Here is a 14,577-nt window from a genome sequence, read left to right on the forward strand (position 1 = left end):
TTGCATGTGCATCGCGCATGCGCGGTTGCGCACTTTTACTCGGCTCAGCAAGCCATTTTTGTAGTCCACTTTCTACCGACCTGAGGGAGCGGGTTTCTCTCTCCACCGCGGGCCTCTTCGAACAGGTAAGGCCTTCTCCTTCTTCTTCCATTGTCTTCTCTTCCTCTCTTCTTACCGTTGGTTTCGATTTTTCTTTTTTCGTCGCCATCTTCTTTCCACCTTTATACTCACTTTTCTTTAATTTTTATTTTTGTGCCTTTGTGTTTTCCTTTGTTTTTTTCCGACTTTTCTGGAGAGGGCTGGAGTTCACCGTCCGGCCACTACTCCATCACGTGACTCCCTCTGCATGCCACTTGTTTATGTGGGACCTTATCGAAGGCCTTTTGGAAGTCCAGGTACACCACATCCACTGGCTCTCCCCCATCTATTTTACCTGTCACCATCTCAAAGAATTCCAATAGATTTGTCAAGCACGATTTACCTTTTGTAAATCCATGTTGACTCTGTCCGATCCCTTCTCTGCTAGTCATATGCTCCGCTATTACATCCTTAATAATGGATTCCATCATTTTGCCCACTACTGATGTAAGGCTCACCGGCCAATAATTCCCCGCTTTTTCTCTACCCCCCTTTTTAAATAGTGGGGTAACATTAGCTACCCTCCAATCCATGGGTACTGATCCTGAGTCTATCGAGTTCTGGAAAATAATTCTTAAAGCATCTGCTATCTGAATGGCCACTTCCTTAAGTACCCTAGGATGTAGATTATCAGGCCCTTGGGATTTATCGGCCTTCAATCCCATCAATTTCCCCAAGACCATGTCCTTAGAGATACTGATTTCTTTCAGTTCCTCCCTTGCATTAGTCTCTATGTTTCCCAACATCCTTGGGAGGTTATTTGTATCCTTTCTTGTGAAAACAGAACTAAAGTAAGAATTTAATTGGTCTGCCATTTCCTTATTCCCCATTATATATTCCCTTGATTCTGACTGCAAGGGACCTACTCTGGATTTCACCAATCTTTTCCTCTTGACATATCTATAAAAGCTTTTGCAGTTGGTTTTTATGTTTGCCACAAGCTTACTTTCGTAATTTATTTTTGCCCTCTTGATTAATCCCTTTGTCCTCCTTTGCTGCATCTAGAACTGCTCCCAGTCTTCGGATTTGGTACTTTTCTTGGCCAATTGATATGCTCTCTCTTTGGACCTAATGCTGTCTCTAATTTCCCTTGTTAATCCAAGTCGTTAATAAAAATCACGAAAAGCAGAGGTCTCAGAATCGATTCTTGTGGGACACCACTAGACAAAACCCTCCAATCCAAGTGTACTCCCTTCACCACAACCCCCTGCTTTCTACAGGCAAGCCAATTCTGAATCCACATGGCCAAGCTTCACTGGATCCCATGCCTTCTGACTTTCTGAATAAGCCTACCATGTGTAACCTTCCCAAGTGCTATTCTTGTAAATGATGTATTGAGTGTAGTGGTGTGTAAACTATTAGAAAGGATTTAGCTTGTAAACCACAACTTGTTTTTGTAACATTCAGATTCTTCTTCAATTTTGATATCTCGTTATCAAACACCTTCTTCTGACAAAAACGACTTATTTCCAATTCAGCATTCATCAACTTAATAATAATAATAATAATAATAATAATAACAATTACAGCACGGAAACAGGCCATTAGGCCCTTCTAGTCCGCACCGAACCAAACACCCCTTTCTAATCCCACCTCCCTGCACAACTATTAGGTATCAGCTCTTTCGTGTCTTCAGATTCTTTTTCTTGATATGATTTAAAAGCATAGTTTTTAACCTAAGAATCCATGCTACAGCCTTTTTCAAAGAAAACCATGAAGAGTGATAGCAAATTAATTGAGTGATCAGATCATTTTCATTAGATATTTGAATAATATTTACATTAGTGTTTTGGATTTCAGGATCGGCCATTGAAATTTCTTTTAACCCTTCTGGATTTTGATGCCAATCTTCTTAAGAGCACAGAAGAAATTAAGGAGTGGACACCCGTGTGTTGGCTCCGTTTAGAAAAGATTCCATTCAAGATATAGTGACTGGCTTTATAGAGCCACTCTGTCTTTTCCCATTATAACTCCACAATTCACTCTTGATTATTTTGTAGTACAAAATAAATGACAGGACCAAAACCACCTTTGCTTGAATCAGCAAAGTGGAATAACTGAGCAAATGTGGCATTTCCAAACTGTTGGTTTAAAACATCTGTTGACTTCAAAGTTTTCTAACATTTTAAGACTTTCAATCCAATTTATACAATCTTGTGTGATGGATATTTTTGCCCTTTTAAAACCTTGTTCTGGATTCATATATTGGCAACTTGACTAACTCCTTCCCCTGTCCTTCAATATACTGTTCCAGGTAATACAGATAAATTAACATAAAAAAAATAACAATTATAGCACGGAAACAGGCCATTAGGCCCTTCTAGTCCACACCGAACCAAACACCCCTTTCTAGTCCCACCTCCCTGCACAATGCCCATAACCCTCCATCTTCTTCTCATCCATATACCTGTCCAACCTTTTCTTAAATAATACAATTGACTCCGCCGCCACTATTTCTCCCGGAAGCTCATTCCACATGGCTACCACTCTCTGAGTAAAGAAGTTCCCCCTCATGTTACCTCTAAACCTCTGCCCCTTAATTCTTAACTCATGTCCTCTTGTTTTAATCTTTCCTCCTCTTAACGGAAATAGTCTATCCACATCCACTCTGTCTATCCCTTTCATAATCTTAAATACTTCTATCAAATCCCCTCTCAACCTTTTACGCTCCAAAGAATAAAGACCTAATCTGTCCAATCTCTCCCTATACTCTAGATGCTTAAACCCAGGTAACATTCTGGTAAACCTTCTCTGCACTCTCTCCACTCTGTTTATATCCTTTAGTGTTTTTGTATGACTTTCAATATGATGTTCAAAAGATTTCATGAATGTCAGATATTGTAATGGATCTCCATTAAAAACTGGAATTTCCTTCTGAGGCAAACCGTATGATCCTTGTTTTGCTATGAGTGATATTATATTGTCTTGTCCACCATGGCTTGCGACTGGTTGTCTTAAGGTGAATGAAGAAAACAGTTCTTGAACTGGTGCCATAGGTGTAGGACCTTGAGTTGTAACTGATGGAGATCCTTGACTTGTAGCCGGTTCTCCAGCAACATGAAAAGACATCAATGGTTGAGTATGATCAACTTGCATGGTTGAGCTTTTTTGAAATACTCTCCTTTCGGGAAGATCCTTGTATTGTGCGCTCTGGAGAGATTGAAGGTCACTAGTACTTTCCATAAGATTGGTCATTGTCATTTGAGCACTGCAGTGATACCCGGGGCTCCTTGCTCGAGTATATTTGTTTCTTGTGGCTGCATTACCCATGGCTCGGCTGGAAGGTGAGGTGCTAGCTCTTTGGGTCTATCACTTTCAGTTACAAATCTTGTAGAAGCCATATTCATACCATGTGGTTCTATTCAATAATCTATCTTGTTTTTCACTAGCCATTTAAGTTGTTCTTCTTGCTCCAATTGCCGTTTCTTGATTTCAGCTTTCCAATCCTCTAAAGTACATCTTTTCTCCAACCACTTGCTGTGCACAGACAGTAGCCAAGTCTGCTTGTGCCTTACCATGCATAGCTGTTATGCTTGAAGCACATCTTCTTTCTCTAGATGGCTTTGAAGACTTTGAAGGTCTACCTGAGCTCATAAATTTGGAAATACTATCATCAGGATTCACATCTGAACTTTCTGATTGAATCTCTATCTTCTGGATTTCACTTGGTACAGCACCAATGGGACTTTGCAACATACATTCATCTGTTCCAGCTCCACTAACCTTTAAGCCAGCTCATGAGGCCTGCAGGGCCTTGACAGAGTCCCCTTCTTGCTTGGTAGTAAAGCCGCTTCTTCTTTGGCAACTGGCTCCAACATCCTGTCAAGCATTATCGGTCTGCCTTGCTGGTTTTGAGAGGAACTGTTTGCTGAAGGTCTTTAGCCTGAGACGACTTCTTATCCATCTTGGGTTTGTCACACTGCAACCTGGGTTCCCCTGGTTCCTGGGAACTGTAAACAAATTTGTATTTTATGTGGTCCCTCTAAGAGAATTGCTCTGAATTGACTTTGTGTGGTTCTGCACACAAGCTTTCTTATCTCTGGTTATTTATAACTTTTAAGAACACATTCTTCTGGGGTTCCTGAAAATTCTGCTACTAGCAGTGGTTTATCTTTTTCAAGGTCACAGGTGTCTGGTCAGACCTTGACCCAATTTCAAACTGAGCAATTCACAGACATGTTCCCAAAGACTTCTGGAATATTCTATGGAAACTTTAAAGAGATTCATAACAATATTGATAAACAAATTTAAAGAGAAACTAAAAAATTCAAAGAAAAATTTCCTGAAGAATAATAAGTAAGCTGTTAGTCTGGGCGGATATTACGAAATATGATGTCATAGTCACTATGGTAACACTACAAACAATAGTTCTTTTAAAGAGACAGGCACAAAATGAACTAAGAGTTTAAAATAAAACACAAGGTTTTAACCTTTACACCTCTTGCACTCTACTATCTGGCACTCGGATTCCCATTCCCACCTCCCTGCAATGTGGTTTAAACCTCCTGAGGCAGCACCAGCAAACCTTCCTGCAAGGATATTAGTTCCCCCTCTAGTTTCGTCCTGCCAATACTGCTTTCACCTTCTCAGGAAGAGAGTCCAATAATCCAGAAATCTCAATCTCTCCCTCCTGCACCATGTTTGAAGCAGCATTTTCATTAGCCTCCAACATCAACTCCTGAACCTGATGGGATGAACTTTGCTATAATCTTCTTTATCCTTCAAACTATTTATATCACTATTACTTACCAGATAGCAGCAATAGAAATGAGCCCAGACAGTGTTATATTTTAATTATTAATAAACAATAATATAACACTTTATCTAATTTAACTAACTTATCTAACTTAACCCCCAACAATGCGCAAATATACTGGGTGTGTGTGGAATATCCCAAGCCACTGCAGCTCAAGGAACAATTTTTGGAAGGCAGTTCAAAGTTCAGTTTCCGAAATTCAGTGTCGATCCATGGACGTGAGATGCTTCCAGCGAGTGACAACTAAAACTCCCCTCCTCTTTGGCGTAGGGTACATGAAGCAAGTGATGCTCACAAAACTTCCAGAACCCTTTCCGTGGGTCAGCCGAACTCAAGTGACCTTCATTCTTTTGGTCACAGAATGGTATTCTCACTCCTCTATAATAACCAAGAGGAAATCAGATTGCCTATATACTCATTCCTCTATAACAGACAGGAAGAAATCAGACAGATTGTCTATAATCACGCATGAGGCCAATCCAACACAGTATTTCTTCAGAGAGCTGTTTGCTCCTGTTCTCTCTCCTTAAAATGGCCCCTGAGCTAAGTTGTGCACTGCTTCTTCAATACACTGGTCACATGGTCTCCTGACCTGGGATTTCCAGGGTTTCTGCATATGTATCTAATTTTTGAAACATGCTGTTCAAAGCCTGCTGCCAGTTCACAGTCACTTTCCAAAACCAGCAGGCTTTTGTTAATCTGTTCTCTTAAAGTGGCAGTCCAACACAAATGAAAATGAACTAACTGATAAATGGGAGCATGTAACCATCACATTCCTGAGGCTCCCACCCAAGTTCCTTTTGATCCAAATAACCAGGGTGTGATTAAAGATCCAACTGCGCTGGGTAGGTCACGTCTCCAGAATGGAGGACCATCGCCTTCCCAAGATCATGTTATATGGCGAGCTCTCCACTGGCCACCGTGACAGAGGTGCACCAAAGAAGAGGTACAAGGACTGCCTAAAGAAATCTCTTGGTGCCTGCCACATTGACCACCGCCAGTGGGCTGATATCGCCTCAAACCGTGCATCTTGGCGCCTCACAGTTCGGCGGGCAGCAACCTCCTTTGAAGAAGACCGCACTGACAAAAGACAAAGGTGGAAAAACCCAACCCCAACCAACCAATTTTCCATTGCAACCGCTGCAACCGTGTTTGCCTCTCCCGCATCGGACTTGTCAGTCACCAACAAGCCTGCAGCAGACGTGGACATACCCCTCCATAAATCTTCGTCTGCGAAGCCAAGCCAAAAGGATACATTAAAGGACGATGTGAGAGGTGTTTTTCATACAGAGTGGTGGGTGCATAGAGCACGCTGGTGGAGGCAGGTACAATAGAATCGTTTAAGAGACTATTAGATAGGTACATTAAACTGTGAAAAATGGAGGGTTACACAGTGGGGAAATTCTCAGCAGTTGCCAGAGTAGGTTATCAGGTCGGCACAACACTGGGACAAAGGGCCTGGACTGAGCTGTAGATTTCTGTGTTCTATGTAGCTATGAAGATCAAATGAAGGCAAGTCAGTAGATTTTGTCTTTGAAGACTAAGTGAAGGCACTTGACAAGATCCCACATGGTAAGCTGCTCCAGAGGATGAGGGGAAAAGAGAACCAGAGTGAGGTTGCAAATTGGATCTAAAATTGGCTTGGTGAAAGGAAGTGGATGGGAGTTTTTCTATTTGGAGATGTGTGACCAGTGGTGTATTGCAAAGATAGGTACTAGCATTCCAGATTTTTGTTATTTTTAATATTAACAACTGGATGCAATTGTTGGAGGTATAATTAGTAAGTCTACAAGTAACACAAAAGTTGGTGGTGTCGATTGTAAGACAAGTTGTCGAAGGTCACAACAGATTAGGGATGTGATTGAAAGTTGGGTGATGTGTTGAAAGATGAGTTTTATTTGAAAGAGTTTTGGTTGAACATGAAAACAAGGAGAATGAAAGGGGATTAGAGGGACAGTGTTTCTTTCCAGAAAGATACATGCCATTTGCTGCCAGAGATGGCAGTGGAGTTAGATACAATCAATCAAGGCAGTGAAAGAGGCGAGTGCATAATGCAGGCAAGGTCAGCACTAACATGGTGGCCAAAGGACAAATTTCTGCTCAGTTCCACTACACAACTACAAGTCCGGAAGCAGCCCAAGGCATCAAATTCTCAAACATGATCAGAAATAGAGTCAAACAGACAGAACACGCTCTTCAGCCCAACTTGTCCATGCCAACCAAGGTGGTATTCGGAGATAAGCCCACTTCCCTGCATTGGTCCATATCCTTCTGAGCCCTTCCCATCGATAAATCTGTCCAACTGAATGTCACAATCCTACCCACTTCCAGAGTTTCCTCTGGCAGTGTTCTCTAGATATGGACCACCCTCTGAGCGAAGAAGAATGGTCAACAATTCCAGTCTTGCTGCAGCACCCAGTTTCCAAAATTAATAAATACAAAAAAAAACAAAGAGCTGACCTGGGAGAGGCGAGGAGGATTTCTGGTGCTCGATACCAACGAGTGGCCACATACTCTGTCAGCGCAGGGTTCCCATGCTCCTCTTGTATCTGATTGATGCACCTGGCCAGCCCAAAATCACACAGCTTGACAAAGCAGTCCGAATCCAGGAGGATGTTGGAAGGCTGGAGAATGAGAAAAATGCTAAAGGAAAGCGCTGGAGGCTTCAAGTGAAGGGTGGGAGCTGGAAGGAGAGCAGAGAAAATCAGTGCAGCTGAATCATGAACCACAATTGTGAGGAATGCAGAGGTTTGTACTGGAGAAAGGCGTAAGGGCTGCGTGAATAAATATGGGTTGGGGATGGGCATGGAATAGGAGCCGGAGTGGGGGACCGTGAACAAGTAGAGGCTGGGGTGGGGGCTGTGAACAAGTTGGGGCCGGGGTGGGGGCCGTGAACAAGTAGGGGCCGGGGTGGGGGCTGTGAACAAATAGGGGCCGGGGTGGGGGCTGTGAACAAATAGGGGCCGGGGTGGGGGCTGTGAACAAGTAGGGGCTGGGGCAGGAGATGTGAACAAGTAGAAGCTGGGGTGGGGGCTGTGAACAAGTAGAGGCTGGGGTGGGGGCTGTGAACAAGTATGGGCCGGGGCGGGGGCTGTGAACAAGAAGGATCTGGGACTGGGGCGACAAGCAAGCAGAAGTTGTGGCATACAACATAGAACACAACAGCACAGGCCCTTCACCCCTCGATGTTGGGCCAACCCATATATCACTAGTACTAAACCCACCCTACCCCTTAACCCTCTCTTTTTCCTTCATCCACGTGCCTGTCTAAGAGCTTGCCAAGTGTCCCACCACCATCCCAGCAAGCCATTCCACACACCCGCAACTCTTGTGTAAAAAACTTTCCCCCCAACATCTCTCCAAACTTCCCTCCCTTCACTTTGTACATGTTCTCTGGTGTTTGCTGATTCTGTCCTGGGAAAAAGGTGCTGACTGTCCACCCTATCCACACCTCTATCGTCTCCTCTCATCCTTCTACACTCCAAAGAGAAAAGTCCCAGCTCTGCTAACCTTGCCTCATAAGACTTATCCTGGTATAAATCTTCTCTGCCCCCTCTCCATAGCTTCCACATCCTTCCTTTAATGAGGTGATCAGAACTGAACACAATATTCTAAGTGTGGTCTCACCAGAGATTTGTAGAGCTGCAACATAACCCCTCTACTCCTGAACTCAATCCCCCATTAATGAAGCCCAACATCCCATTGGCCTTCTTAACTATCCTATCAACTTGTGCGGCAACCTTGAGGGATGTATGGATTTTGACCCCAAGGTCCCTCTATTCATCCACACTCTTAAATAATCGACCATTAACCCTGTACTCAACCTTGTGGTTGGTCCTTTGAAAATGCATCACCTCACACTTATCTGGATTAAACTCCATCTGCCACTTTTCCACCCATCTCTGTATCCTGATCACATCCTTTTGTGACCTTTGACGACCTTCAGCTCTATCCACAACTCCTCCCACCCTTGTGTCATCAGGAAATTTACTGACCCATCCTTCCGCCTCTTCATCCTGGTCATTTATAAAAATGACCAAAACAGATCCCTGCAGCCCCTCCACAAGTCACCGCCCTCCAGACAGAACACTTTCTTTCCACTACTATTCTCTGCTTTCTTCCTACAAGCCAATTTTTTATCCACAAAGCTAAGGTTCCACTGATACCAAGATTCATGACTTTCTGGATGAGACTCTCATTGGGGGACCTTGTCAAATCCATATAGACCACATCTACTGCCCGACCCTCATCAATTTCTTTTGTTACCTCCTCAAAAAACTCAATTAGGCTTGTGAGGCATGACCTTCCCTTCACAATAACATGCTAACTATCCTCGAGTCAACTGGACTTCTCCAAATGCTCAAAGATCCTGTCCTTAAGAATCCTCCCCAATAGTTTACACCCCACTGACAAGTCTCACTGGTCTATAATTCCCAGGATTCTCCATTACGTTTTAAAAAAGTGGGCTATATTTGCCATTTTCAATTCTCCAGCACCTCCATTGTGGCCAAAAGATTCAAAGATCATAGCTGCTGCCCCAACTATCTCTTACCTCCCTTCCCATAGCAGCCTGGGGTATATCGCGGCTGGCCTTGGGGACATCAATCTTGATGTTTTAAAGAAGATCCAACACTTCCTCTTCCTCAATCTCCACATTGTCCAGCACACAGGCCTGTTCTATTCTGACCTCACCCTGATCCTGATCCTTTTCTCTTGTGAATACTGAAGCAAAGTATTCATTTAGGTCATTTCCAACCTCCTCTGTCTCCAGGCCCCACCTTCATTCTTGTCATCCTTCTGTTCTTCACATACGCATAGAATGACTTGGGGTTCTCCTTAATCCTACAGCCAAGGCCTTCTCATGCCCCTTTCAAACTTTCCTAAATCCTTTCTTAAGCTCCTTCCTGGCGACCATATACTTCTCATGAGCCCTTCCTGTTTCCTGCTTCCAATATCTAACAAATGCTTCCTTCTTCCCCTTGACCAGCTGCTTCACCTGTTTTGTCAGCCACGGGTCCCTTTTCCGCCCATCTTTTCCCTGTCCCAGTGGGACAAACCTATCCTGAACCCAGCACAAGTGGTCCCTAAACTTCCTCCACATTACTTCTCTGCTTTCACCCTTAAACATCTGTTTCCAATTTACTTGGTAGTTTCTGCCTCATCCCATTGTCATTAGCCCTTCCCCATTTTGTCTGCTTTTATCCTTTTCCATAACTATGTCGAGGCTAAGGGAGTTGTGGTCACTCTCACCGAAATGTTTCCCCACCGAGTGGTCCCCCACCTGACCAGGTTCATTCCCCAGAATTAGATCCAGTCTGGCCTCTCCTCTCGTCAGCTGGTCCACACACTGTGTCAGGAATCCTTCTTGAACACACCTGACAAATTCAGCCCCATCCATCCCTCTTACAGTCAGGAGGTGCCAGTCAATATTAGGGACGTTGAAATCATCCTACAACCCTGTATTTCCCACCATTCCAAAATCTGCCTGCTGATCTGCTCCTCGGGGTCCTGAGGGCTATTTGGGGGCCTGTCGACGTCTCCCAGCACAGTGAGAGCTCCCTTCCTATTTCTGACTTCCGCCCACATTGTTTCACTTGACCCTCCCTCTGCAGTGTCCTCCCTTTTCAGCCTTGATGACCAGTAATGGTACTCACCCCCCACCACCCTTTCCTACCTCCCATCCTATTCCTTTTAAAACACCTAAACCCTGAACCAATCCTGCCCATTCTCCAGCCAAGTTTCAGTAACGGCCACAACATCGTAGTTCCATGTACTGATCCATGCTCGAAGTTCATCCTCTTTATTTCTAGTACTCCTAGCATTGAAATAGACCCCTTTAACCCCTTTAACTGGTTCCTTTCATGTCTTGTCCCCTGCCTGCCTTTCCTCACCAACTCAGAGCACATAGCATCAAGCTTTGTCCTTCTACTCTACCCTCACAGTCTAATTTCCCACCCCAGTTTAAACCCTCCCCAACAGGTCTAGCAAACCTGCCCGCCAGGATACTGATTTCCTTTCCAGTTCAGGTGCAGCCCATGCTTTTTGTACAGGTCAAACATTCCCCAGATTAGATCCCAATTATCCACAAATCTGAACCCCCTGCCCCATGCACCAGCTCTTCAGCCACACATTCACTGCCACAACTTCCTATTCCTATCCTCTCTGGTGTGTGGCACAGGCAGTAATCCTGAGATCACCACCCCTGAGGTCCCTTTTTTTATAATTCCTTCCCTAACTCCCTATATTCCCTCTTCAAGACCTCATCCCTACTCCTAACTATGTCATTGGTCCCCAGGTGGGCCACAACATCTGGCTGCTCACCCTCCCCCTCCAGAATGCTATGAACTCGATCAGAGGTGTCCTTGACTCTGGCACCTGGGAGGCAGCATGCCATCTGGGAGTCTTACTCTCGCCCACCAAACTTCCTATCTGCTCTCCTAACCAATGAGCCCCCAGTCACCACAGCTCTCCTCTTCTCCTCAATTCCTTTCTGAGCTGAGGGTCCAGTCTGTGGCAGAGGCGTGACCACCATGACTTGTTCCTGGTAAATCGTCCCCCCGAACAGTATCCAAAATAGTATACTTATTGTTCAAGGGAACGGCCACAGGGGTGCTGTGCCCTGTCTGCTTATTCCCCAAGCCTTTCCTTACAATCACCCAATTACCTGTCACTTGACCTTTCGGGGCAACTGTCTCCCTGAAGCTCCTCTCTATCACTGCCTCGGCCTCCCGAATGATCCCGAGTTCATCCAGCTCCAGCTTCCTAACTTGATTTCCCAGGAGCTGCAGCTGGATGCACCTCTTGCAGGTGTGGTCATCAGGGAGAATTATGTTGACCCAGATTTTCCACATCACGTAACCAAAGAAATGTACGATTGTGCATTTTGGACGAGGAAATAAATGGTCGGATTATTATTTGGATGGGAAGAAAATTCAAATCTCATAAGTATAAAAGGACTTGGGGGTCCTCAAGCAGGATAATCTGAAAATTGACAGCCAGGACGGATCAGCAGTAAAGAAGGTGAATGTTATGTTGGCATTTGTTTCAAAGGAGATTATGTATAAGAGTAAAGAGGTGTTGATGAGACTCCATGGGGCTCTGGTGAGACCTCCTTTGGAGAACTGCGTGCAGTTTTGGGCCCCATAGCTTTGAAAGGATATAGCAAGGTCGGAGAGGGTACAGAGAAGGTTTACCAGAATGATTCCAGTAATGAGAAGGCTAACGTATGAGGAACGCTTAGCGGCTCTAGGACTCTATTCATTAGAATATTTAAGAATGAGAGGGGATTTCATAGAAACATTTTGAATAATGAATGGATTGGACAGAGTAGATGTAAATAAGATGTTTCCCCTGTTGGGTGATTCCAGGACAAGAGGGCACACTCTTAAAATTAAAAAGTACCAATTTACAACAGAGATGAGGAGAAATTTCTTCAGCCAGAGGGTAGTAGATTTATGGAATTCATTGCCACCTGCAGCTGTGGAGGCAGGATCATTGGGGGAATTTAAAGGGGAAATTGATAGGTATCTAATTAGTCAGGGTATGGGATATGGGGACAAGGCCGGAACTTGGAACTAGATGTGAGAGCAGTTTAGCTCAGGGAGGTTTCACAGAGAAGACTCGATGGGCCAGATGGCCTGCTTCTGTTCCTTTTTCTTGTGATCTTGGGTTCTTGACAATTGCCCTAACTGCTGACTCCATTAATTCCTTTCATTACAGGTTATATTAGTATGGTTATGGATAAATATGTCTTTAAAGAGACAGATTGTGGGGGGTTTAGTGTAGGTCACTGAACATACAAACACTTAACAAAAGACATCTCATTTAAAATGCAAGAGCTTTGCTGAAGCTGGACATTGAGGCTCCAGTTGATTTTTCAGAGACAATGGAATTGCAAACGGAACAGAGTCCGGACTCAAGAGCTGATAAGATCTTTCAAAGATTGGATTTGGAGCCTTGGGAGAGGTCATTTGCAGAGAGGAAAAAACAAACAGGATTCTTCTCTCAGAGAAAGAGAGAGAGAGAGAAGTCAGTTCTATAGTAGCTGTTGAGGCTGCAACATGCCAAGCTGGCAGCTTGTTGAAAGACCCCATTTTGAAGACAGATTGTGAGTTCTGAATTTGGCCTGTTCAAAACCCTTGTAGTCCTGACAAGAGGAAATGGCTGGCTAGATTATTTCTCCTGAAATAAGGGAAACACTCTGTGGTTATCATTTGGAAAACCAATGATGGGGCAAGTTTCTTCAGCAAGACACTGATTGGAGGAAATCAATTTATGCGTGTCCAATGAGCAATAAATCTCTCTCTGAATCCAACAAGAGCCTTCCTGAGCGGTAACTATTTAACTTTAAGCACCAGAGCCTGGTGAAGATTCATAAATGTTAAATTCTTTGCACAGCATAAAAAATGCCTGATACCAATGAACTTGGAGGAGTGAGAAGTGAATGGTTGGACTGTGAAACAAAGAACTTTCATGAAAGTACAGACACTTGCACTTAGAATTAGAATGGGGTTAAGTTAGGTTAAGTTAATAGTAATGTTAAAGTTTGATCCTGTTTTTATGTTTAAAGAAAATAAAAAGCAACTTTTGTTTAAGTAACCATTGTCTTGGTGAATTTCTATTGCTGCTGAGTTTTGGAGTCTCCTGGACTTGTAACACTCCCAATTTAAATTCAAAGACCTTACCTCCATCTTATCTCTATCTATCTTGGTTGCAAGAGGGGCAGGACTGGCAGCTTTATGTTCCAAGATTCCATTGTTTCAGATGTGATAGAGGGGGAGGGATGAAAGGGGGAGGAGTGCTTGTCAGGGAAAATATCACAGCTGTGCTTCAACAGGACACCTTAAACAGGGCTTGTCTACAGAGGCCATATGGGTGGAGCTGAGGAACAAGAAAGGTGTGACCATAACTGATAGGGTTGTGTTATACATTGCCCAATAGTCAGAGAGAATTGGAGGATCAAATCCTAACCCTAACCCTAACCGATGTAAGAAACAGAAAATTGTGATAGTAGATTTTTAACTTTCCACATATTGACTGGATTTTGTCAAATTTGTTCTGGAAAGTTTTCCAAATCAATATATAGAGGTATCAATGAGGGAGGATGCAATACTTGATCTCCTCTTAGGGAATCAGACAGGACAGGAGACATAGGTATGTGTGGGTGAACATTTTTGGACCAGTGACCATAATGTCATTAATTTCATTACTTATTGAGAAAGATAGGTCTGGTCCTCGAAATGAAATTCTAAACTGGAGAAAGGTTGATTGGAATAAGCTGTTTTCTGGCAAGGATATGTTCAGTAAGTTGAAGGCCTTTAAAAATGAAATTTTGAGAGTGTTGAGTTTGGATGTTCCTGTCAGGATTAAAGGCAAGGTTAGAAGGTAATTGGGAACCTTGATTTTCAAGAGATATTTGTGATCTGGTTAAGAAGAAGAGAGAGGTATATAACAGGTATAGGCAACAAGGAACAAATAAGGTACTAGAAAAGTATAGAAAATGTAGTAAGGAAATCAGGAAGGCAAAAAGAAGACATGAGGTCACTTTGGCAGATAATGTGAAGGTAAACCCAAAGGGTTTCTACAAGTATGTTAAGAGTAAAAGGATAATAAGGATCAAGATTGGTCCCCGAGAAGAGCAGAATGTTTGTCTATCTGTGGAGCCTCAGATCTTAACCAGATTT

At 43.5% G+C, this 14,577-nt stretch overlaps 1 protein-coding gene across 1 annotated transcript in view; it reads right to left on the minus strand.

Annotated features, from left to right (window-relative positions):
• mapk15 (mitogen-activated protein kinase 15) overlaps positions 1-14,577 on the minus strand; it is a 112,970-nt gene that overhangs the window by 61,561 nt on the left and 36,832 nt on the right. Inside the window, exon 6 of the mRNA XM_069915165.1 lies at positions 7,355-7,518. Coding sequence (XP_069771266.1) covers positions 7,355-7,518 — 164 coding nt within the window. The remainder of the gene's footprint in view (positions 1-7,354; positions 7,519-14,577) is intronic.

The sequence above is a fragment of the Narcine bancroftii genome, chromosome 1 (genome assembly GCF_036971445.1).
Source record: "Narcine bancroftii isolate sNarBan1 chromosome 1, sNarBan1.hap1, whole genome shotgun sequence".
Classification (NCBI taxonomy): Eukaryota; Metazoa; Chordata; class Chondrichthyes; order Torpediniformes; family Narcinidae; genus Narcine; species Narcine bancroftii.